This window comes from Physeter macrocephalus, chromosome 4 (genome assembly GCF_002837175.3).
Source record: "Physeter macrocephalus isolate SW-GA chromosome 4, ASM283717v5, whole genome shotgun sequence".
Taxonomy (NCBI): Eukaryota; Metazoa; Chordata; class Mammalia; order Artiodactyla; family Physeteridae; genus Physeter; species Physeter macrocephalus.
The window spans coordinates 55735921-55763205 of NC_041217.1; the positions used below are offsets into that span (position 1 = coordinate 55735921).

The 27285-nt window shown below is 33.6% G+C and overlaps 1 protein-coding gene across 15 annotated transcripts in view; it reads left to right on the forward strand.

Annotated features, from left to right (window-relative positions):
• CEP170 (centrosomal protein 170) overlaps positions 1-27285 on the forward strand; it is a 146552-nt gene that overhangs the window by 112741 nt on the left and 6526 nt on the right. For 9 of the 15 annotated variants that reach the window (XM_055084213.1, XM_055084218.1, XM_055084215.1 and 6 more), the window contains 5 exons: positions 880-2715; positions 10092-10326; positions 19397-19574; positions 21579-21749; positions 25308-25396. In XM_055084213.1, the coding sequence (XP_054940188.1) occupies positions 880-2715; positions 10092-10326; positions 19397-19574; positions 21579-21749; positions 25308-25396 (2509 nt within the window). The remainder of the gene's footprint in view (positions 1-879; positions 2716-10091; positions 10327-19396; positions 19575-21578; positions 21750-25307; positions 25397-27285) is intronic. The other 6 variants (XM_024133679.3, XM_024133684.3, XM_024133689.3 and 3 more) reach the window with 3 other exon arrangements.

A 27285-nucleotide genomic window follows, 5' to 3' on the forward strand; every position in this document is an offset into this window, starting at 1 on the left:
AAGCTATATCTAGTATCTTTTTCCCACTTATCCCCAAAAGATTTAAATGCTTTATATGTTAATTTATATTTCCCTAAAAAGATACCTTTTCTCAGAAATACATTCCGTTTATAAGCAGTCAGGAAAGTCCTCCTTAAGTAGTATTCTCAAAGTCTCTCACATGGAAACATCAAAGTTATATATTTTCTCATTGGCTTCTCAGTTTGAGGCTTTAATATACCAGAAGATCATAATTTAAAAATACCTCAGTTTGTACAATTATGGCAGGTCCTGTCACCTTTTTCCGTTCTTATAATTTTTAAAAATCTTTTAATGAGCTTTGAATTTTTTTTTAGAAAACCTTGTTAAAATTCTACATTTTCTGTTTTACTTAGGAAATCCAAACTTGTCATTATTTCAGTAGATAATAATGCTTATTAAAAATCAGGTGTATTATTATTCTTTACTATGTAATTCAAAGTATAACAAATAAACAGTGTTTATTAGTCATTATTTTTGCAATTCTTTGTACCCTACGTAGAGTCCGTTTTATGTGAGCAAAACTTCACAGATGGGGCAAGTCACAAATCAAGAATGAACACAGTAAACTTCTCTGCCATAAAACACATTAAGAGAAAAAAGAGAGCAACAGATGTAGGTTTAAGAGCAGATGACCCTGATTTTCATCTCATACAATTTGCTTTCTTGACTCTCCTATTAGTAATCTACCTATTTGTGCATTTTGGCATTGTATTTTCTTTTTAAACTATACTGTCACAATGTTGGCTTATTTATTCAGAGTTTTACTTTATACTTAAGCCATTTCTTAACTTCAGAATCTAAGGTACTATGATACTCGTTTGCCCCAATAAGTTCCTTATTTGTTGTTTTATTTTATAGATACAGATATCAGTGAATCTGGCCTTTCAGTGAGAAGTACTGGCTCAGCAACTTCCTTGGCTAATCAGGGAGAGAGAAAGAGACGAACCCTTCCCCAGCTTCCAAACGAAGAAAAGTCTCTTGAGAGCTCCAGAACAAAGGTTATAGCACAGAGGTCAGAGATAGGAGAAAAGCAAGACACGGAACTTCAGGAGAAAGAGGCACCTACACAGGTATACCAGAAAGATAAACAGGATGCTGAGAGAGCCCTGAGTAAAATGAACAGGGCAGTAAATGGTGAGACTCTTAAAAGTGGTGGAGATAATAAAACGCTGCTTCACTTAGGCAGCTCTTATTCTGGAAAGGAGAAAAGTGAAACTGATAAGGAAGCTTCTTTTGTAAAGCAAACATTAACTAAAATCCAGCAACAAGAACAAAAGGAACAGGCACAATGGACACCTACTAAATTATCTTCTTCAAAAAATATTTCAGGTCAGATAGATAGATGTAGGGAGGAACCTTTCAAACAGGAGTCACAACCTCAAGAAAAAATTCCAGGACTTTCTACAAGCAAAGGAGAAAGAGTGATACAAAACGAGGGTAAGCGAAGAAAAGCTGAGGAAATTCTGAAAAGTCAGACTTCAAAGGGAGGAGACAAGAAGGAATCCTCCAAGTCATTAGTGCGGCAAGGAAGCTTCACTATAGAAAAACCTAGCCCCAACATACCCATAGAACTTATTCCCCATATAAATAAACAGGCTTCATCTACATCCTCTTCTTTAGCGTTAACAACTGCCAGCAGAATAAGAGAAAGAAGTGATTCTATGGATACTGATTCTAGTTTGGACACAACCCTTATTCTAAAAGACACAGAAGCAGTAATGGCTTTTCTAGAAGCTAAACTGCGTGAAGATAATAAAACTGATGAAGGCCCAGATACTCCCAGTTATAACAGAGACAACTCCATTTCACCTGAATCTGATGTGGACACAGCTAGTACAATCAGTCTGGTTACTGGAGAGACTGAAAGAAAGTCAACCCAAAAGCGAAAGAGTTTCACTAGTCTCTATAAAGATAGGTGTTCCACAGGTTCTCCTTCCAAAGATGTTACAAAGTCATCATCTTCAGGTGCTAGGGAGAAAATTGAAAAGAAAACAAAAAGTCGTTCCACAGATGTAGGTTCTAGGGCAGAGGGTCGTAAATTTGTGCAGTCCAGTGGAAGAATAAGGCAGCCTTCAGTAGATTTAACAGATGATGACCAAACCTCTAGTGTACCTCATTCAGCCATCTCTGATGTTATGTCATCTGATCAGGAAACTTACTCTTGTAAATCTCACGGAAGGACTCCACTTACCTCAACCGATGAGCATGCACATTCCAAACTGGAAGGAAGTAAAGTAACTAAATCCAAGACTTCTCCTGGAGCACCTGGTTCATCCAGTAAATCAACCACTCTCCCAAGGCCACGACCCACCAGGACTTCCCTCTTGCGCAGAGCCCGACTTGGTGAAGCTTCAGACAGTGAACTCGCCGATGCTGACAAAGCATCTGTGGCTTCTGAAGTGTCCACAACAAGTTCAACATCGAAACCTCCCACAGGAAGGCGTAACATTTCTAGGATTGATTTGTTAGCTCAGCCTCGTAGAACAAGGCTTGGGTCATTATCAGCTCGCAGTGACTCTGAAGCAACAATCTCTAGAAGCAGTGCCTCTTCACGGACCGCAGAAGCCATCATTAGAAGTGGAGCCAGATTAGTACCTTCAGATAAATTTTCTCCTAGAATTAGAGCTAACAGTATCTCTCGACTATCTGACTCCAAGGTCAAAAGTATGACATCAGCACATGGCTCTCCTTCAGGTAAATTGGATCCAGACTTTTTATAATATTAGCATATTTCTTTTATGTTTTGGGACTCCTTTTTAAAAAAATTAAATATTAGTGTTGATTCCCAAAATTTTCAGCAGAAAGGTCATGCTGTAGAGGGTTTTGTTCCTATAAAAATTATTTAGCTTACTAAATGGAAAATTCAGAAGTTATACACACTTCCAATTAATGTCCTGGTGCAAAATAGTGATTTCCAAATTAGAAGTATATTGAACCGATTTGGGAATTTTAATTGTCTAGTTGGTGAGGTATCTGGATTTGTGTGTCAAAGTTAGATTAGGAATTATCTAGTTTATATAATAGAAATTAATAAAAATTAATATTGTGTTTCTAAAAACATGTTTAACTTTTAAACATCTTCACATAATTCTAAGAGTCTGAAGAAAAGCAGTATACCCTTTATTACTCCTTTCAGAGCTAAATGAAATAATCAGTTTTATCCTTTTTTTCCTATTTATTTTGAAACATCTTGTATTTTTTTAAGTTAAATCTGTTTATGGTCGGGGCAGGTGAAAACTGATCCTTAATTTATTGCAGTGAAAGAAGATGGATTTGAGAGACAGTCACTAAGCATGTGAGCGAAACTGGGCTGTAGAAATTTAACTGGTTATGAGCATTATCTCATTAAGTGCCATTATATCATTTAACTACAGTAATTAGCTGTCATTGATTGTAATAATTACAAAAGCTACTTTCTCCCCACCAGAATTAACTGCTTCTGGCATATTTGTCTGTTTTTATACTTCATATTCAAAGCCATAGCCAGTGAGAATACATACGTGACCAAAGAGTACTAAGACAGATATTGGTGTGTATCCTGTAAACATGGTCTCATTACTTCATAATCAGCTTCATATGTGGGTGTGGCTGAAAAGGACAGTTGAGGGGAAACCAGCTGGTAAAAGACTTGAAGATTCATTTCCATCAGTCATCTAAGTGAGCCCTAAGTCTTGAGTAAAGAATAAAGGGAAAGTTGGTGTGCAATCTTTTTTTTTTTTTTAATTTTGACTTCTATCACAATATAGCCTAGAAGACCCAAAACTAGTGGTACTTTGCAAGTGTTATTTTTTTCATTTTTTGTTCCTCCTTTCTCCTCTTCACTGCTGCTTTCCTCCACTCCATTCACATTCCATCTCTCTCCTGGTCTATGGGTGAGGTGATGATGATCATCATGGATGTAAGCTTGAAGATAGATAACATACAGTCTTGATTCCAAAAGAATAGATGACATTTCCCTTATTACTGTTGTCCTCCTTGTTTCTACACTTCAAGCTTTGGTTGGTGGTTCATGGGTTTGTTGCCAAGTATTTTAAAAGTACTCTCGGGCTTCCCTGGTGGCACAGTGGTTGAGAGTCCACCTGCCGATGCAGGGGACGCGGGTTCATGCCCCGGTCCGGGAAGATCCCACATGCCGCGGAGCGGCTGGGCCCGTGAGCCATGGCCGCTGAGCCTGCACGTCTGGAGCCTGTGCCCCGCAACAGGAGAGGCCACAACAGTGAGAGGCCCGCATAACGCAAAAAAAAAAAAAAAAAAGTACTCTCACTTGATTTATGTTTCCCCAGTGTTGTTATCTGTTGTTCCATGTGGCTCTGCTTCTGCAGTTCACAGTTCTTTGTGCTGCATTCTATGGTGTATACTCTTACCAGATTTCTTCTTCCACATTACTTGTTTCTTCACCTCATGTCTATTTAAGTACATAAAAATGTTTAAGTATTCTCCTGTCTTAACATAAGCTGTGACATAAGTTGTATGTTACCAAGTAGCATGAAACTCTTGGTAACTCTTCCTTCGGTACTAGTTATCTAGCTCTTAACACATGAGTGATCTGATTTTATTCCTCAGTGTTTACCAGAGGGGCTTATTTGAGATGCAAACCAACTATGATTACTTCAGCAAGTCTAAAAAACAGCTATAAGATGCCATATATATATATATATATATATCTTTAAAGATATATTTTGTTTTCTGCTTCTTTGAATACAGAACTTGATAAACATCTTTCTGTGTCCAAAAAGTACCTTGAATTGCTTAATGAAATTTGCTAGGGCAAACTGAGGTGTATGATCTTGGCCTTCTCCATACTTACTAGCAGTATATTAAATAAATAATTAGAGTCATGGAATTTAATAGTTCAAAGGATTATTCAGTTTAGGGAACTAAGGCCAAGAGATGGAATAACCTGCCCTGGTCACATAGATATATATAGCAAGAACAGGTTGAGAATCCAAGGCTTTTAATTCCCAACCTACAGTTCTGAGAAATAGTCTCTGCTTGTGTGCAAGCTTCCAGAGGACAGCTGGACTGTATTGCATTATTATCATGAATATATATAAGGCCAATATACAGTATAAAGATTTTGGTATTGTTCACCATAATCTTTGTAATTATGATGTTTTACCAAGTTCATGTTCTCTTTTCCACCTTATTGAGCCTGAAGCCACATTGTGATCCAGGATTATATATTCAGATTCTCTCAAGATGCCCATTTACAGTTTTATATCCTATCTAGGACAATGACCAGGGTCTTTCAGTCAGGGTAACATACTAAAATAGTTACATGTGGTAGGTAGTAAAAATTAAAACAAACAAACATAGTTTTTTGATTTTCCTAATTGAGGTGTCTTTGATATTATGATATTTCTACTTAATATAATTATAAATCTTGAATGGAAAAAGAAAATAAAAATTCATAGCTTTTGAAATATGATTTAAAAGAATGTGAAACCATACTTGTCAGTGTTGCTATTCACACTATAAACTTCAAAGATCTTAGAAATTTCTGAACTTAGAGCCTGTGATGTCCAAATTGTCATATGTAAAAACAATTCTATAAAGCTTCAAATTCTGTATTTTAATCTATGTTAAAAAAAGCTTTTCAAAGAAATATATGTGATAAAAATAGAAGCATGGAAATCTAGGATTTAGCAAAACTAGGAGTAAGATTTCTTTTATGCTCCTTTAATTCTGATGTAATTTGTTTTTAGGAGTTTAGTTTCCCCCCACACCACCAAAATTTCTTCAATGATCCTTCAGTATGAAGTTATATTAAAATATCCAGATTAATTTTCATATGATACATTTAAAACTTAGCACCCTGAATTATCAAAATAAAGCAGTTGGTTTTCATTATGTTTTAAGTACACATTCTAAAAATTTTAAAAATCATGTTAACATCCTTAGAATTTTTTTAGACCGTTTGCTTTCCCACTTTTATTCTAATCCTCAAAATTTATAGATGGTAGGAGTTAAAAGTTGGGCATGCATGGCTTGAGTTATTTTTTCTCAGGTCAGAGACCAATACAGAACACTGTCAGGGATTTTTTTCCCTCAAATGGTCTTATTGCTACTTGCTTATAAATATACGTGTAAAACGTGTTTGTGGCTTAATTTCCCACAAAAATATTCTGATACAAGTATGAAGATGCAATGTTTGTTTTCTGAAATGTATTTGTTACGTCTGTAGATGTGGATGTGTTTTGATGTCAACAGAGTTTTGATTAACAGTAAAAGAAATCAAAACAGTCACAGATAAATGATCCTAATAACTCTTTTTCCCTTTTTAAATTATTTATACATCATAGATAGTATGTTTTCTTAGGGAATGTAGTAGTTTATTACTTCCACAAGAGGGAGTGTTGCATAATTTTATAACTAAAATAAGTCTTTAACTAATGTAACTAAAATAATTTTCAGGTTAGCTACAAAATTAATTAAGCCCATCTTAGAACTTTTTCTCATTTTATTATATGTGCTGTCTAGCGCTTCATCAACCCAAGAAGCTTCTTAGAGATTGGCATTTCAGATACCTTCAATACAAATTTTCAACTTAAGGATTTATCTGAAATGCTTTATTAGTACCAATGTATGAAATAAGCCTAATGATATAAAATCACATTTGATTCTCTAAATGATTTTACCTAATAAGCAGGATGAAATTCAAGAAAAAACTAAAAAAATTTTTCAGCACTGGTAAAAAAAAAATCACAAAAATAGTCATTCTATGAGAAGTCTAGGATGTCTTTTTTTTAAAAATTAGTCTAACTTGAAATGTTTTTTTTAAAAAAATATAAAATATTTATTTTTTGTAAAGCACTTGGAATGAATTTTGCACTCTGGGAGTCCGTAGACCTGGATTAAACTTTGATTTAAGCAATGCAAGACCTTTCTGGGCCTGATTTTTATCTATAAATTCAATAATTTGGACTATCTAATGTCTCAAGTCATTTTATTCTAAAATTCTATGAAATAAGAAGGCACTGGGGAAAGTTAAAAACATTTTTACCTGAAGTTTGCTCTGCAATAACTAGCAGATTATAGGGATTTTTCTTCAGATAAAATGTGTTGATGCTACAGTTTGGAAGCACAGATTAAGAACGCAAAGGTAGGGCTTCCCTGGTGGTGCAGTGGTTGAGAGTCCGCCTGCCAATGCAGGGGACACGGGTTCGTGCCCCGGTAAAAAAAAAAAGAACGCAAAGGTATTGAGAGTAGTTCTTCGACAAATAACAGGTCAGAGGTCCTGGCTTTAAACTCCCTTTCCCAGTTCCTTTTTCACCAGTAGTCATCATTTCACTTCTCAGTTCTACACGTTGCTGTTACACAAGCCAAGTTTTGTCCAAAGGTTAACTCGAGCTTTGCTTCATAGCACACCGTGTATGATATGCTTTCCATTGGTAAAGATAACCTTTAATTGTTTGAAGACTTATTAATCATATTTTCATTTTCTGCTATGTCCTACTTATTTATCTCTCAATTTCAGGAGAACAAACCTAAATATGTTACCTTTCAGGTTTTAAAATATGCTTTGTTCTTTTGGTTGTTTTTCTTTTTATTTTCCTTCATTCCTCCCTCCCTCCCTCCCTTCCTTCCTTCCATTATTTTTTAATTTTTTATATAATTTTAAAGGTTACTTTTCATTTACAGTTATTACAAAATATTAGCTATATTCCCCATGTTGTATAATCATACATCCTTGAGCCCATCTTATACCCAATAGTTTGTGCCTCCCACTGGGCCCCCATATTGCCTCTCCCCCTTTAAAAGTTATTATTAGAAGCTTCAGTACTCTTACTGGATTCTAGATAGACCTATAAAAATAGGTGGAAAGTTTATGAATTTCATTTGAAAAAGAAGTTTCTCTTTTATTCTTTTCTCCAAAATGTAATGATTCTCTGTCCTCAAGACTTAGACTGTTAAAATTAAATTCTAATGTGGCTCAACTTATGTCTTGTCACCTGACATTTAGCACTTGGTTCTCACTTTCTCATTCTGCCACTCCTGAAATCTATCAGCCATTGATGCCATTCTCTCTAAATTACCTCTGCATTAACTACCTGAGTTCCATAATACCTGCTTATGTTTTCATATCTTCTGCAGTTTATTAAAACTTGTTATTGGTTTTGTCTTCTCTCCAATTTTCAGTTTTAGGTATGGTTACATAGTTTCCACATCAAAAATCAGGAACTTTAACAAATGATCTTTTTTTATTTATGAATTTCCTTTTATGAATCATATTCTAGGATAGCAAAATAAAGAGCATTTAGCATTTAATGAAATGCCTTTATTAAAAAGTACAGATTTGTTTGCTGTATATCTAATTGCCTTGCCATATTTCTTTTTTTTTTAAAAACTTCTTTGTTCTTGTTCCTTAACTTTTCCTAAAATTGTTTTCACGTCTCAGGGTCAGTTCAACTTAAAGGAGTTTTCAAATGTCTAGAAATGAGTAAATTTCCACCATGGTAAAAGTAATATTTATGTTAATGAATTATAATGTTAAAATCAGAAATTATATTTATTACCCCCTTCAAAACACTCTGTGATTAATTACCTGGAGTTCCATATATGTATTTGCATACACTTTCACAGAAAGCCGTGAAGTTTCTGCCTATCTTCATTCTCTCAAATAGGAGTTTGAATCCAGACAAATGGGTAGGCTCTGATTTATGATGTAGTCCTGATTACAGATTTCTTTTTCTCTGTTCTTAAAGCAGTTCTGGGGGCAGTGTGTATCAATTTTGTTTGAGAGCCAACTCAGCCTTACAGAGCCCCAGGCAAAAATGTAGTTAGGGGAGGAAAAGACAGGAAAGGCATAAAATTCTAGTGGAGTAGTATGAAGGAATTCTAGACTTCACAAAACTACACAGCCTAGAGTCAGTTTCTGTTTTAAAAGAGAGAGAGAGATAAAGAAAACTCTTCTAATATTAATAGCAGTTGGAACTTGTAGCAGGACCTAAGGTTTTATCACTTGAGCCACCAAAAACATCTCATGCTTTTTACTAGTTTTTTCTAATTTGAGAAAAGGAAATGGTCAGTATCTAGGAATTAATTCATTTATTCAAAAATATTTATTAAACATTTGTTAGCCAGACACTCTGCTAAGTGCTAGGTACACGTTAGTGGCTTAAATAGGCATAATTCCTGCCCTTTTGAAGTCTACCATTAATTAGCCGTTATCTCCCTGTTTTTTACCTCTTTATGCTTCACACTTTGATTCTTATATTAACAGTAGTAGTGATCTGTCTGCATTAATTTGTCTTCTGATTTTCAAATGTGTCAGCAAAACCATTTTTTAAATCTTTACTAACCTAAATAAGAAAGTGATTGCCACTTTCTTTAATGTGACTATTGTCAGTTATCTTCTGTGCCATAAATGTCAGTGGTTGTGAGAATAGCTTGTAGGTTTTATTGCCATTGTCTGCTTTCACCATATGCTTTCAGTGTCAAAGCAGCAGTTGTACTGAAGATGCTTTGTTGTGTTTTTACCGTGTAAAAAGATTTTTTCCAATCATAGCATAACAGGATGTTGAATAACAGAGGTAATGTTTTTTTTTCCTGCCATAAGGCATAATTTCCACAGCAGGAATTATGCATATTTGTATGTTGGGAAAAGAGGGTTTTTACCATCTCCATGTTGAAAGTCCATGTGGCATGAGGAAATCTTTTCCTTTATTTTTATTTTTGTTGTTGTTGTTGCTATCATTTAAAAAAATCCATATTGTCACTTAAATGAGAAATATTTGCAATTAAATAGTACCCGAGTTAAACATTTATGAATAGAGCTTGCTTAGTTGTTTGTCATTAGTGAATTTTTCATCTGAATGTTTATTCACCGTGCTACAGAAAATGTGATCTTTCTATTGTTCTTAATTCCTCATTGTTTTTAATTCACCAAAGTATAATGTTTCTATCTTTAAGGAGTAGTAGACTTAATGGTTTTTGTGAGGTATGTGTACATCAGTTATTAAAAATTGTGCTGTGTGTGCTCTCACGGTGTTTTTGAAATCATGATTTTTATTTTACCTCTTTTAAAAGATAACATAATAATTCTTTTTTTAATAATTAAACTAATTTAGTAAATTCAAGATGGAGGCGCTTTCCTACTGATTATGCTTCCACCTCAGAAGATGAATTTGGATCAAACCGTAATTCCCCTAAACATACCCGTCTACGTACTTCTCCAGCCCTGAAAACGACTCGATTGCAGAGCTCTGGGTCAGGAATGCCTACTAGTTCTTCATTCAAACACCGGATAAAAGAACAGGAAGACTACATCCGAGATTGGACTGCTCATCGAGAAGAAATAGCCAGGTTGGTTTTAATGGGTTATCTCTAAGAGTTGAAATAGTTTCAACTTGATAACAAGTTTAGCTTTTACTTGGTTTGTACTAATAGTCCAAGGAATGAAATCCACAGATAACTATGAACTTAGTTTTGTTGGTAGTATAACTGTCTATCCTTTTTTTTAATGTATTTTTAATATGAGTGCTACTTACATATTGTAGAATTAATTTATTTTGGTAAACCGTCCTTTCTTATTTCTAGTAGAGATACTGATGAATTAATATAATTTTTGAAAGGTAGTCAGTATCAGCTCTACATAATTGAGAATTGTGCAGCTAAATTTTTGACTACTTTCCTTTTACCTTCCAAAGAGGTAATAGTGTACTTGTTAGAGATGTTGTTAATGTTCTCTGAGGAGAATTAGAGTTAGTCAGATTATTACTCACACTTTGGTGAGTTCATTAGATACAGTCAGTACAATCCTTTAATAATTAAATGAAAATATTATTTTGAATGTTAAATAAATGTATTTATAATAACCTTAAGATTACATAATAAAAAGTAAAATTCATGCTGCGGATGTGATTTTTAATTGATAACATTGTAGTTGAACATTAAAGAGGCTCTACTCAAATAAATGCTATAGTAGTTAAGGGTTTTTTAAGTTTGTAAGGTATTAAATTTTGCTGCAGTATGCCACGTTACCTAAACATTTTCACTCTGTACATGCTAAAATTATTTCTGCCTTTAGTTTAAGACCTTAATCTTCAAGTTTTATACTTGACAACATTTATTAAAGAATTTATTTATAATAATTCATAAATGCTTTTTAAAAAAGCTTTTATGATGATTTTATGATGTTCATCTTTTGTTTTCTTTACTCTGTGGACTTCTGTGAATTGTTTTTTTCTGGCTCATTAGTTTAATGTTTAGGTTTTTTGGTTTTTTTGTCTTTAATGACTATTCACTTGTGATTGCTTTTAGTTCTTAAAGAACATGCCCTTCTAATCTCATTGCACTGCTTAAACATTGTTTTTTGGCCGTATAAATGACAATAATTATTGAAGCATTGTAAACCAGTTCTGATTAGAGTACAGGCATATATGTGCTTTGGGATCCATGAATTATTAAGGGCCCACAAAACTCCTGTTAGTGAGAGAATCTTGACACTACATTTTTTCTTGTGGGCACAGCTGGCAACAGCAGGCCTTGCTCTTGTCTCATCATTTTTCTCCTTCCCATGCAGAAGTCTCACCACGTGAGCTCAAGGGGTACCTGAGGGAACTAGAGTGTTCTGCTTTTTCTTAGGAGGCTTAGCGTCTCAAGCTCTCTACCCCAAACTAGAACACTAAACACCTTCTTCTGGGCCAAATCCACTTCCCCGCCCCTAAACAGAAAAGAATTATGATAAAAGGGGAAAGTGAACTGTCTGTTATATTTTCACTTAGTTTTATTTTGTTAGTATGTGCATTTTATTACCGTTGTCTATGTATATTTTATTATTTATAGTAGTACTCTAAAGCTAGGCTATTTAACCTCTAATGATTTCATGCCTTTCTCCTCCAGTTTCTTAGCATTATGCTAATAAAACTTGCTATTGGGATTTAATTTTTCAAGGTATATTTTTCAGCCATACATCTCAAAGCAGGAGAATGTTCTCTTTGTTTATTAAGAAATTTTAAAAGGCGGGGGGAGGATAGGAAGTATGCAAGGAAAGAAAGTTAATGTTGATATTTAATGTTCCTGTAAGATGCTGATAAGTTTGCTTAATATGAGGAAATTTATTTTCAAATAACTATGAATCACATACTAAACAGAATGGAGAAATACATAGCTTTATTTCTTTAAATTGGCTACCACTTTCACTTAAGAAAACTCACATGCTGGAGCAATACTTTTTAAAGAGTAATAGGTAAAGATACTTTTATTTGAAAAGCACAATAGTGATTTTAATTTATTACAAAATGTTTTATGCTTTGTCGTATTCTATTTGCTTAGATTTTAGAGCTATATTACTAAACCAGCACTTTGTAAGTCTGTACTTATTTACCTTCGTTTAAACTTAAAGCACAAAAATTCCATCTGGAATATAAAGAATATAAGCAAAATATAATATATTTAGTCTTTCAATTTGAAGAGGAAACTTTTTTCCAGGTACCCCTGATACATGTGCTTTCGATAGCACTTGTCCCAGTTTCTCCATTATAACACAGATACAGATTTGCTTCCTTTGGGAATTTCTTAGATTATACCTTTATGAATTTTAGGGTAAACAAAGCTATAATACCACCTTTACAGATTATCAAATATAATACATTTAACCTAAAAATTATACTGGAAGATTATATAATTCTCATTTGAATCACAATGCACTTAAAGATATTTCAGTGTTTTAGATTCATTATTACACATTCCACTGTAACATTAAATTTTTTAGGAGAGAGTTCTAGTTAACAATATTTTATTTTAAGGTTTAAAAACCAGTTCATTATAGATATGTTATAGGAGAGGATTAAATCATAAAGGCAAAATAATATTTTATCCTAATGTTGATTGAAGGTATTATTTGCAAAGGTGAGATTCTCTTGCACCTTTACACCTCTGCAGTTTTGTTTTGGATCAAGTTTTTGTATGCATAAGTTCTTTATATATATTGTGTATATGCATGTAATCCCCGTCCACTCAGCAAAGAATTCCTAAGCAGCTTCTATGAGCAGAATGTAGTGTTTAGCGTGAGTGAACTGTAAAGATGACTTAGACATGAATGTCCTCAGTTCAGAGTCAGAGGAAAGAAACAAAGGTGTTGTGTGCAGTTGATACAGGCAGAGTGACAGAAGAGGTTTTAAAAAATATGAAGTTTGTCCAAGTATAACATGTAAAGGTGTATAGTTAATGGATGACCAAATTGAAGATAATACGGAGCCAGCTGAATAATAGGAGACTTTGAATGCCAGCTACGAAGTGCGCATATTATTTTATGTATGTTGAAACTTTAAGATTTTTGAAAAGGAAGGTAACTTAAGGTCTATATTAAAAGAAGGTAACTTTGAAGGGCATTTTGTAGAATTATTTGAGAGAGAAGAGAGCCTAGAGATAAACTAGTAATCTATTCTAGAAGTTAATGTGCAAGATATTGGAGACCTGAGACAAGATAGTGTTAGTGAGGGTACAAGTGGAGATATGGACGTGTAACAGTTGACAGCGTTTGATGATTGCCAGCATGACAACATGGTTGTTCAAATGGATATTGGTAAGAATAAGGAAGACAAAAGACAAGAAGGAAGACAAGCTTCGTTTTGGACATACTGACTTTAAGGTATTTAAGGAACAGCCATGTGAAAGCGTATGGCTGTGCAACATAGGAAGCTGATGAGAGCTAGAATCATCGTTTTGGAAGTCAAGGAGAAAATACTTGAAGCTGTGGTCATAGACGATATTGCCAGGAAATGGTGAGTGAACCTAGAATACTGTTGAACTCAGAGGTATAACCTAAATTATAAGGATGCAGTATAGCTGAATGATCAAAATCGTGGACTCTGGGATCAGGCCTTCTAGATTGAAACCCAGCTCTACCCACAAGGTCAGTATGACCCTTGACAAGTTAAGTAACTGTGCTCTAGTGATCTCATGCATAAAATGGACGTAACAGTAGTGCCAACTTGAGAGAGTTGACAGACTGATGCATGTACATAACCTAGTGCTTGACATATAGTAAGCTATCAATAAATGTTATATTTAAGTGGAGTGCAGAGAAAACAGTGTGGTGTGTGTGTATACTCAAATATGATTATATTTAGAACTTAATTGTGAGCTTTCCGTTTTCTTTATGACTCCAGATGTAATTGGAGTTTCAGAATCAATGCTATATTCTTATAATTTATAAAATATTCTGTTAGGCTTACCCTATACAAATAGGAAACCTAAGAATCTCAACCAAGGTTTTGTTCACATTTTCAATCCAAACATTATTTTAAAATGTTCTTTTTTACCTGAGAATAATAACGCTGATATGTAAGTGGTCTGTTTTTTTTTTTAATATTGAAATGATTGTTAAATAAATGTATCACAGAACACCCACCTAATGAGTCCTACTCCCTGATTTGATGGCCTCCAAAGTACAGTCATCTGACACTTCATGTCAAGAGGGAAAAGGCTTTTATTATTACTAAGTCTTTTACATATAATACTTTTATTAGTGAAAATCAAATAAGAGTACCTATCAAATACATTTTTAAAAATTTTAAAATAGAACTATGGTTTATATTTTTCAAGCCTAAATAATATTTTCAATTAAAATTACAAATGTATGGTAATCTTAACGATGAAAAACCAAATACTTGTCATTTTAATACATTACTTAAAAGCTTTTTTGTTTTATTTTTTTGGTAAGAGTCAGTTTAATGTAGTGGCCAGAATTAAGTGGTATGGGGTTCCTTATAATCTATAAAGTAATGTAAGGAAACATCTATGCATAGCAATCTATTTTAGTTAAAAATGTCTTTTAATGGCAATACCGTTAAAGGATATACTATATTTGGGGGTATGTGTGGAAGTGAGCTTTAATAATACTAAAGTATTTTTTATTTCGGAGAAAAGACCATAGAGATAAAACTTACATTATCAAGGAATAAAGTACATCTGTTCAGTCAGTTTTAAGCTTTATTGGTTCAAAATAGCTAAAGTCTAGGTCCAGCCTATGTCTGTTTGTTCTGTTGGGCTAGGCCAGATCCAAATAGCAAGGGTAGGAACAAAATATCTGCCCAGAATAACTGTCAAATGACAGTTATTCTTCAGTTTCTGTATAGTTTTTCAACATTTCCTAGATATTATGCCTTCATCACATTCTCTGACCTGAGGGTACCTTATACTACCTCTTTGCATGTACTTTGGCTATCTCAAATCTTGCTCATTGAATAAGGGCAGTATTTTCCTGTCAGGGGACTTCACACCATCTTCTTTTAACTTGCAGACTTTGTGTCTGGTGGAAATGGCATGGGGTGGTGTGGTGGTGGTTGTTTCTTTAATTTTTCTCATTTATTTAGGAACTGTTTATTGATGGCCAAGAGTGTGCTAAGACCTTCAAAATTATCTTCTTAACCATTACCTCTTCATGACTTGCTCAGTTTATTTGAAGCATTTTCATAAGTTTAAAGACTACACTTAAGTAAATATAACTTATCTGTGGTGCTAAGCTCGCGTTTAAACTTAGTTTCATTGAAGAAAATGGGAGGTAACTTTTTAAAAAAATATATAATTAAATCCCTACCTCTTTTGATGGCCAGAAATAGATTCTTTGGGCCAGCCATTAAATTGCTTTGGCTACCCAAAAGAGCTTCCAATTTCAATTCATTACTCTCCCAACCTAAGCCAGTCTTTTGTGGCTCAGATTACCTGTTTCTCCCAATTCTCCATGCTTTCATTGAATGCCCACAATAGATGTGGATTACCATAATTCTTTCATTAAGATTTTTGGAATATTGCATCACAATTCCATCAACATATAATAAATATAACTGACAGTTTCCACCAAAAGAAGAATAAGATCTTCCTTATCAGTAGGAAACTTTTGTGAACCTTCCCTATAGTCTTTAGCTAGGTCAAGTATATGAGTTAATCTTTATGCCTCTTGAGAGCTAGGCTTCTTTGATTCTTTATTATAAAGTCAGATTCAACATAAGATTTTCTGGAATGACCCTTAATGTCTCTCCTAAAACTAATTTTATATTTTTATCACTCCTGTCATTTAAAAAGTAGACTAAATTATTTCTTAAAAGCTAAGTAAAGTTATAGTTATAATCTCTTATCCAGTGTTAAAGTAACAAGAGGTTTGATTTGTTATCATTCGCTTCAATGTTAGGATTCTAAAGCTAGTATACTTCTTTAGTAGCTCATCACTTCCTTTTTTCCAGTAATATCAAAGGCAATCTCATGCTCATCGTTTATATGTATATCCTTTGAAACTCTACTTACATATAAAAACTTTTGAAACTTAATATGCTATTAAAAAGATATAGCAGATATTTTCCTTTTCAGTTAATTTAAAACCTAAAAGACTGTTAATGTTGGCAATTTAAATAAAGTCTGATAGTTTGTTTCTATCATGGTTATTAGGTAACACTTGCAAATATTGCATGTTTAATAGAACATGCATTTCACAAGGACTCTCATTTTCAATATTTTAAACTTCCAGTATACCCAAAGCATATTATTAATATATTTTAATTGGTTAATTGATTTAAATAAGAAAGGGGACATTACTGAGATAGTTCACCTGAGAAAATCATAAACTTCATAAAGTATGTCCTCATTACCCCACCTTTTTACAAATAATGCATATTCATTTCTATAAAATTTTTGAAATTGGATTATTGGTTCTGACACTAAGGTAGACAAAATTAGCACGCATGTTATAGAACTTAACCCTGAAACTATATTTCCTTCCTTAAGGACTGTTATCCTATCCATATTTTGTAATAAAATAAAATTAAATGTGAAAATTATCCATTTTTCTAATTAGAAGGCTTGAGTTTTTATTGGTATTGCAAAGGAAGCAGATGGAAGCAAAACTCCAAATGAAAGGTCTGTTCATTTTAGAATTTCCTCCTTCAGCAGATTTATAGAGGTGGGAGATTGAGTATAAGGACAGGGGTTATAAACTTGGAGATCAAAAAAGAACACAGAATACAAGAGCTATAAAGAACTATATTATTGTAAAATATTCTAATAAATGTAATCTAGAAGTATTACAGAATTAATTTGTAAACCTAGATTGAACAACCATATGAATAGATCCATACTCTCTGTTGAGTCATAAAACTGTTATTTCTGAAGATATTCATAACTTTGGCTTTTTTTTTTCTTGATAATTTTATATGTCTTTTAGAATTCCTAATACTGGTTTTAGTAGGTACTATGATTTTTAAGCAATGCAGATTTAAATTAAGTTAAAGGTCTATATTATTGAGTCAACTTTAAGATAGGAATTGCCATGCAAAGAAACAGCTGGTATATACGCAACATACTTGTAAATTAAAAGAAAGCTTTTTGGGTGCCTACTAACTGAACAGTATACGTGGTATATACATTAGGAGTTCATTGTAGTACAGTTTTTACTGTATAACATGTTGACATTGCTGCTGTTTGTGTTTTTTCTAATCATTACTGCTTTCTACAAATATCAGAAGCTTCATCCTACAAATGTCTGCATAAAAAACTTTAAAAATAAAATAGATGGTTAGATAAGTAAAAGTTGTCTATTTCTTATCTCATTAAACTGGGTTATTCTGTTTCTCATCCTAGTTCATTTATTTTAGGAAATTACAAGAGTGGAATATTTTATCTAAGGAAACAGTTTACACCCATTCTTAAAAGAATTACATCAACAGTTAACAAGCTTTTAAAAATTATATGTGGAATGGTAATATGAGATATATAGCATGACATATAGAAAGATCTGGTTACACCACTTACTGTTTGTGACCTTAACCGAAAAATAGTTGCATAACCTCTTCTGAGGCTGATTTTCCTCATCTACAAAACAAGCTGATTAAAACCTCTCTTACAAGGTGGTTGTAAGAATTAGAGTTGGTGAATATAAAGCTTCTTTATAATGGTTTTGATTATAATATAATGGTAAGTATTGGTTTTGATTATTTGAAAATATAATTCTAAGCTTCTGAAGCCAAGGACCCTGTCTGCTTATTCACCACTGCAGCCCTTAGGGCCTACCACAGTGGCCAGATCAGTAAATATTTATTGGTAAATAAACAGGAATTGACCACAGATTGCTTCTGATGGGCCATAAGCTTCAACATAGCTTTTCTTTTTAAATCTGTAGTTAAGTTTTTATGCAATTACTGCATTCCTTGAAAGTCTTTCAAGCTCACATTTTGCATAAGTTAAAAAACTGTTACTTTGTGCTTTGGATTTTAGAGTTGGGAATCTTAAAACAGGTACTTTACAAATATTCTGTCATTCCAAAACCTTCCCTGTGGAAGTAGCCAAATGAGATCATGTGCAGTGGATGCATAACTTAGAAAATGTTCAGTTATCACCAGTAACAATTATTTAATTCTTCAATCCATGTAGCTAAAAATACAAATAAATGGCTTTATGGAAATAAGCTCTGAACGTGGAATCTGGCCCTGTCTTAGCTACTTTTAAGTTGTGTGGTCATGAGCAAGCCAGTAATTTTCCCCGAAAATGTGTCTTTATTCATAATCAGATAAGTTCTACCTCACAAACTCTACCTCTACCTTGTGACCCTCAAATGACATATTGTGTACTGTGAAGTATGGTATATGGTGTAAAGTGCCATGCTGTGTCACAGTTCCTCACCTTGGTACCGTACACCCCTTGGGCCGTCTGGGGAAGCTTAGGGAGCTCTTCTCAGAAGAATGTTTCTAAATGCATAAACGTAAAATACTTAGAATGACAAAGAAATGCAATTATATTGAAATACAGTTATCAAAATATTTTTAAAGGTATATAGTAATATATGGTTCTCTGTTAACATGCTAAATGGAATGTTATTGCTGTGGGTTTAATGAACTGCAGTAATTTTGAAATAGTGATGACTAAGTGTTTTGAGGTACTTGTAGCAACTATAATGTGATTACTTTTGCTGACAAAAATCAGCAGTATTGCTAATACCACTGTTGTTTATTGCTTGTATTTATAATTGAAAGAAATGCTAAGTTTCAGTTAGGAGAGTAGTGAAAATAAAGTTGTAATTGCTTTTCTCATTCAAGTTCATGGACTCCTTGAATTCTGTTCACCACCCCCAAGTTTAAGAACTCCTGTATAGTCATTAACATTAACAGTGTATTTTTAAAAGACATAGCACTACTTCAGGTGTTTAACATGTATTTTTCAAAGTGACAACTTGTAGATGACGTGCAATTTAGTTTTATTAATATTTGGAATTAAAGTTTAAGACTTTGAGTATCAAATGGTTAATAGCATGTCCAAAAAATCTTAAGTTTTGAGTACAAATCTTTAACTAAATATACAACTTATGTAACTGATTCTATCAAAATGATTGTTTCTAGACCTGTTATTTGAAAGTATTAAACTTCTTTTCTGAAATTATTGCCAGGATCAGCCAAGATCTTGCTCTCATTGCTCGGGAAATCAACGATGTAGCAGGAGAGATAGATTCAGTGACTTCATCAGGCACTGCCCCTAGTACCACAGTAAGCACTGCTGCCACCACCCCTGGCTCTGCCATAGACACTAGAGAAGAGGTAGGAGATCTTCATGGAGAAATGCATAAGGTTCTTTCTTTTCTTTATTTCTTTTGCTTTTAGCTTTTTGCTTAGTTTATTTTAGTTACGTCCACCCTTCCTGTTTGCATGAAGCTCTGCATTTTCCAACTTTGCTTTAACAAGTTTCTTTTATGTTTTTATAACAAAACTAGTAAAGGCTAACATTTTGTCTACTATTAACATGAAGCTATAAAATGATTTAAAATAAGCACTTCGTAAAATATGAAAATAAACGGTATCTGAAAGGCAAACCCAAATTTGGTAAATGTATAAATAATAAATAGTTGTATAAAGTTTTTGTAAATTTTACATAGCTTCTTAACTAGGAGTTACCTCTAGTAGCAAAGAAAGAGAAAAATTCTACAGTTTTCACAACTTTAAATAATTCTGTTGATGAATATACACATGCATATGTATACACAAAGATTCTTCAAAAATTGAAATATACTTACACACACACTCAAATATGTGTATTCAGTTTTGAATCACTCTTGTGACCTCTGCAATGTAAGTTAGCATATATAGACTACTGCCCTTCCAAAACCAGGGCCTCCTGCCCTCCCACTCCAGGGGGCACCATGTACATACATGGCTCCAGAAGGTGCCTTTAACATATAATGTAAAAATAATGTAGTCTGGCCATGTTGGCTCTCTTGATTTGGTGCAGAGATACAAACAAAAGATTGGCATTTTGAAAAATGAATTATAGTTTTATTAGGACAAAGCCACACTAATTCGTTTAATTATCATCTGGCTATTTTATGCTACAACGTCAGAATTGAGTAGTCGGACAGAGGCTGTATGGCTGCAAAGCCTAAAATATTTATTATCTGGCCCTTTACAGAAAAAATTTGCCAGCCCCTAATATTGATGATTCATTCTACTCCCTTAATTTTATAAAATAATGTTCTCAATAGTAGCCGAAAATGGCTAGCCTTTTTGACAAATTTAATTCTGGTAAACTGTACTACTAAAATTTTCTTCAGTTGCTTTTTGTCACCTTTATAATCTTATTCTTTAATGGTCATTTTTTGGTTGTTTTTTTTCCCCTTTATGTGTTGTCTAATTTGGTAAATGATGTTTCATCAACCTGTGTAGAGTTTTGTTACCACAGTGATCAATTGTAAATGTATATAAAAATCATTCTTATTGGTGAAAAACAAAAGAATCCTCTTGGTGGCAAGACATACACAATTCTTCTGGTACACTTTAAATGATGAAGATATTATTTTCACAGCTGTCTAACTAAATTTTACCTAACATGATTGTACATTCACTCAGACCCAGTAAAATTTTTCAAACATTTCATTGAGTAGACTTCCATTCTTTCCTTTTGGCTTTATTTCTTATTATTGTACTAGAGTTTATTCCTTCTTCAGTAAACCTGAGCTACTTTGTACCGTATGTGTATAATTTGCACTGTAGATGGCAGTATATCATTTGTACTGGAATATGTCATTTCTGTAACATTGCTAAAAGTTTATCTAAGACCAAAGAATACTTACTTTGTGAATTAAAAAAACTTTTTTTTTCTTTTGTAAACTTAATTGTAATTTGCAATTTATTTATCTGTGAAGAAATTTGGCACCTGGATTTGGGGAGAAAAAAAGGAAAAAACAAGATAGGAAACTAAAAGAAAAAGAAACATTATTTTACACGGGCAAGGCAATGTGAGTAAAATGAACTCCTTGTCCATCTACACGGCTCAGTTTTTTCTATTTACCATCTGTGTTTTCCATTTAGGGGAAACCTTATCCATGGAAGACTCAAATTTAACATAGTTACATATTTTGGATTTTGAAAATAAAATCGATGTAGGTGAACGTTTATTTTATAAAACAGACACCATTGAAGTGCTTATAAAAAGAAAGTAATTGGTTTATTGAAGATATCATGCTTCTATTACTACCTGAGAATGGAATGACTTCTGTCTAATTATAAAAACTATAATGCCAATATCTATATTTTTCCAAATTACTGTGTGCTCATAAGGATTTGCTTTTGTCCTATTAGTTAGTTGATCGTGTTTTTGATGAAAGCCTCAACTTCCGAAAGATCCCTCCATTAGTTCATTCTAAAACACCAGAAGGAAACAACTGTCGGTCTAGTGATCCAAGACCTCAACCAACAGAGCCTCCTGATCACTTAACAATTACAAGGCGGAGAACCTGGAGCAGGGATGAAGTGAGTAAACCATAAACTTTAACAAATGGCAGAGGAGGCACGCCCCATTGGTGGGGAAAAGATGAGAACTATTCAGTATATAGGGCTGGGAAAAAAAGTGCTTGTCCTTATGGATAGAATGGAATTTCATCCTGACATCACATCAAGTACAAATAATTAACTCCAAATGAATTTATTTAGTTCCTAAAGGGCAAAAGCAGAACTTTAAAATTTTTTAGTAAAATATAGGTAAATATCTTTCAACATTGCAGTTAGGGAATGATTTCTTAAAAGACACAAAAAGTTTTGACTTTAATAAAAGGTTGATAAATTTGAGTATGTTAAAGGACTATGTGAAACATACAGGCAACAAGGGATTAGTATACAGAATATATCAGAACTCCTACAATCAATTTTAAAAGGCAAAAACAGCCCAGTAGAAAAATCTGCAAATAACATGCACAGCATTTCACTGAAAATACCCAAGGCCTATGAAGAGATGTTCAACTTCATGAGTGTTCAGAGAAATACTTTTCAAGACTACAGTGAGATTATTTTATACTCATTCAATTGGCAACAAATAAAAAAGTCTTAAAATATTAAATGTTGGAGAAGATGTGGATACATAAGATTTCTTATTGTTGCTAGTGAGGTTAAATTGGTCCAGTCAGTTTGGCAAACAGTTTGACATTATTTCCTAATGTTGAGCATAAACATAGCCCATTATCTAGTAGTTTTGCTGCTAGTGCATACCCTTTCCCATTGAGAGCAAAAGTCATGCAAAAGGATATTTATAATAGCGGTGTGGACAGTAACAAAACTTGGAAACAATCTAAGTGTTTATATCTGAAGAAAATTGAATGTATTAATTGGTATGTGCACAAATTGAACAATTTATGGAGTAATCAAAACAAATGAACTACAGCAACATGCCACAATATGGATGAATTTTAGCAATAGAACATTGAATGAAAAAAGTAAATCTCAAAAGATTGTATATAATGTGTTTTGTCACAAATTAATAAAATAAAAATATATACTTAGGACAGAAATAGATCTAACAAATTATATAAAAAGGAAAGCAAGGGAATGATAAATGGGATTCAGGACATTGTTTACCTTGGGCGGAGGGAGACAGGGAGCTGCGATGGAAAAACCTAGAGGTAGATTATAGCAGTTAGCTGTTTCTTTATAACAAACCACAAAAATCTCAGTGGCATAAAGCAATAGGCATTTATCACACACCTGTGGGTTAGCTGGTGGTACTGCTCAATTGGACAATTAAAAGTTGTAGGTTGAGTTCAGCTTTGCTGCATGTGTCTCTCTTGTTGCTAGGACCACATCTGTGGATCACTGGATATATGGAACTGGAGGTAAAAGTTAGTGTATAAGAATATATATGTTTGCAGTAGTACAGAGTAGAAAAAAATCTACCTGATGGAGAAGCACTGTAGCTAGTTCCATAGCTGCAATTATAATATGTTAGATGGTTTTAGAACACACTTTCTTTGTCCTGATAGTTGATAAGTTGTTCTTGGTTTCAGGGAAAGGGCCCATTCTCTAATCTTATACATACTTACTTGTCCTAAGGTCTAGGAAGATAAATTCCTCTAAATGTAATAAAACTATAGAAGTTTATATTTTTAAAGAGAATGGAAACATTTAGATTGATAGTTATCTCATAGTTGATAATCAGAAAAAATTTTAATACATTGTGATACTGAACTCTATGATGTAGAAAAGAGAGATATCCTTTCTATGTTATAATCTACCTTAGACTATACTGCCCTTTCTCACTCCTTCCTAATTAATATATGTCTTCTACTCTTATTTGGCCTTTTTTCTCAAGGCTCACAAAATACCATTATGCTTATTTAGCCTTTCATTGTCTTTATGTTGCTTTTCACACCCTAAGTTACCTTTTATCCCTCGCTAAATTCAAATACTTATCATACTCAAGTTCTGGTTTTCCATGATACTTTTCCTTATTAATGCCAACGCTCCCTGAACTCCCTTTCATTAGAATTCATAAAGCAGTGAATCACAATTAGTACTTATTTACATTGTTTTTATAAAAATATTTAATAATATTTCCTGTATGTTGTTCTTATCTCCCCTGCCAGTGTTTAAAGCATCTTAACATCCAAGGCCATATCTTATTTTCTGGATTTTTTTTACAGAGTCTAGATATAGTTCTGACAACGTAAGGAACTGATTTTAGAACCCATATCTAGTCCCAAGTTCAGTCCTTTTTCTAGCATTCCACCCTAGCTGTGCCTTTCATGGTTTAGCTCTTGGCAAACTACAGGATGCAGGCCAAATTCAGCCTACCACCTGGTTTTGTAAATAAAGTCTTATTATGACACAGCTGCTTTTGCTATAATGAGGTGCATAGTTGTGAAAAGAGACCATATGGCCCCAGTCTTCACTCTCTCGCCCTTTACAGAAGTTTGCTAACCCTTGGTTTTGCCCATAAAGTTCAACTGGGGTGGTAACAACCCCCATCATTAAAATTTATTACTTTGAGTAAATTTTTTAAAATTATCTTTCCCACTGTGGAGAACAAGGATTATAATCTTCTTGATCTCTGTGTGCATATTATTTGGTGAATATTTGCCTACTATTTAATACTAGGAGACATGTCTTGAGTTTGGCTCAAGTACTCAGTGTAGTTGAAGGTGATATATAACTGTTATCATTTTGAATTTAGTTCCACCAAAGGGATATCCTAAAACTAGAGCATTATGGGAGGGTTATTAACCAAAGGACTAAATTAATGAAATAAACATCAATTAACAGAATCTTATATGGGAATAAAGTCTCCAAATTCAATCATTGATTGAATGATTTTTTGACTGCACATTATTTGTCTAGCACTGTTTTGATGCCCTCACAACTGAGTGCAGAAGGCAGCCAAGTAAGCAGGTAATTACAGTTCACTGGGGTAAGTGTAAGAAGGGAAATATAAGATGTGATACTGTGGGAACCCATAGAAAAGGCACTTGAGAAAATTCAGAGAAGGGCTCTTAGAGATATTGCCATGCAATTTAAGTCCTGAAGGATGGGAGAGGTGTTGGACACTCGAAAACTGGGTCCAGTTGAGAGGGCTAGGGGATGATGAGAGATGACAATGGACATACTTCATGGAGGGAATTGAGGAATAGAAAATTCAATACAACACAGTCCCTATACACAAGATTCTGGCTAGAGAAGGAGTCAGACACTGAAAGATAATAAATTACTTATATTTTCCCATTTATGATCATTTGAATTGGAAGCATGAGGGACAGGATCATGATAGCAATTGAAGATTAGATAATATGGATTTTTTTTGTAAGTTATATGATGAAAATAATTTGGAAACTTGACGAGTTATTTAACAAAAAGGAACTCCTTTGTTAATATTTACTTTTCTTTCTCAATTTAGTTACACATTAATCTAATTAGATTCTTCATTGATCTTTATTAAAATTAGCAAAAATATTAAATGCCCCTAAATGTAGTGAGTTGTGACTAGTATTCTTGGTGGTTATCCAATAGAGCAGTAGTATTTTAATGTCTGTTCTTTTCATGTTTCAGGTCATGGGAGATAATCTGCTGCTGTCATCCGTCTTTCAGTTTTCTAGGAAGATTAGACAGTCCATAGATAAGACAGCTGGAAAGATCAGGTATTGTTGTATTACTCAAACATCCTTGCTTCTGTTACCATCTGTTCCACTTTCGGCAAGCCCGCCACCACAGCTTCTGGGAACTCGTGAAGTCAATGGTACTGAACCTTACTGCTGCCACTAGCATGTTCTTTCCATTTTAGATATTATAGCTATATGCTAGACAGCACAAAGGGGACAAAAAGAGAACAGATGTCCCAAATAATCAGCCCCTTGGTAATTGAGAGCTAACAGCTGTAATCACTTAGATTAATTTTATTAATAATCAGAAAAATTTACTCTTCCACAAAATAATAGTATTTGAAATTAACAGAATTTTAGGGCATCTTTTATGAGACCTCAAACTTTAGTTACAGCTTCCTCATTAGTAAAGAGAACAAAATGAGTACTCTTGTAAGACTCAGAAAATTTATGTAAAAAGGCCATAGATAGTCAAAAACTAGATTTTCTAATGCCTTTGCTATTTATTTATGTTGAATCACAATAGTTTTTTCAGTATCTGACCCCTTCGCTAGCCAGAATCTTGTGTATAGGGACTGTGTTGTATTGAATTTTCTATTCCTCAATTCCCTCCATGAAGTATGTCCATTGTCATCTCTCATCATCCCCTAGCCCTCTCAACTGGACCCAGTTTTCGAGTGTCCAACACCTCTCCCATCCTTCAGGACTTAAATTGCATGGCAATATCTCTAAGAACCCTTCTCTGAATTTTCTCAAGTGCCTTTTCTATGGGTTCCCACAGTATCACATCTTATATTTCCCTTCTTACACTTACCCCAGTGAACTGTAATTACCTGCTTACTTGGCTGCCTTCTGCACTCAGTTGTGAGGGCATCAAAACAGTGCTAGACAAATAATGTGCAGTCAAAAAATCATTCAATCAATGATTGAATTTGGAGACTTTATTCCCATATAAGATTCTGTTAATCGATGTTTATTTCATTAATTTAGTCCTTTGGTTAATAACCCTCCCAAATGCTCTAGTTTTAGGATATCCCTTTGGTGGAATTAAATTCAAAATGATAACAGTTACATTTCACCTTCAACTACACTGAGTACTTGAGCCAAACTCAAGGCATGTCTCCTAGTATTAAATAGTAGGCATATGATTGGGCCCTAAAGGTTTGTTAAGTCATGTGTAATAACTAATTGATTAAGCTGAATTTTTTTTTTTTTCCTACAAATTTCAGTTGGGCTTTATGCCAGGGAAGGGAGAGCTTCATTTGTCTCTGGGCACATGCTTGATTAGTAAATCATAGGAGGATGGTTTGTCATGTGAAGGAGAGCTCTCTTACTTGTGACAGAAGATGGGATCAGCAAACTTGGGAGTGATGTAGTCATTAAAGGAATACATACACAATACTCCACCTAAGATGATGTTAGAGCACTAATGACTTAATCACTGAGTACGATTAAAATGAAAGTAATGCACTCATTTATAAGCCCAATCAGAAATTAGAAAATGGTGTTATTTATGAAGAGCCTGCAACTAATGTAATTTCTCTAAATCAGTTATAAACCTGAAAATGTGTACATTTTTAATTTAGAAAGATCCAGTGAAAATATATTGTTATTATACCTTTTACTTCTTTGTAACATGATTTTAATAATAAAAATATTTTTTAAATAATAAAAAGGGGTGATTGGACTTAGATGGATTAGAAGTTGTGAATAGTAAAATACAGATGGTAAAGCAAAATAATGAAATTAAGACAAATCACATGTAGGTAGCAAAGACAGCTGCCTGCTCAAATAAATGAGCTAGAATGTAAGTTCCGTGAGAGTAGGGGTCTTTGTCTAAACGTACAGTGACTAGAATGTACAATATTTGTTACTATTTGTTGATGAATGATGATTAAATATTACTCTCTAGGAAATTAAGCTTCTTT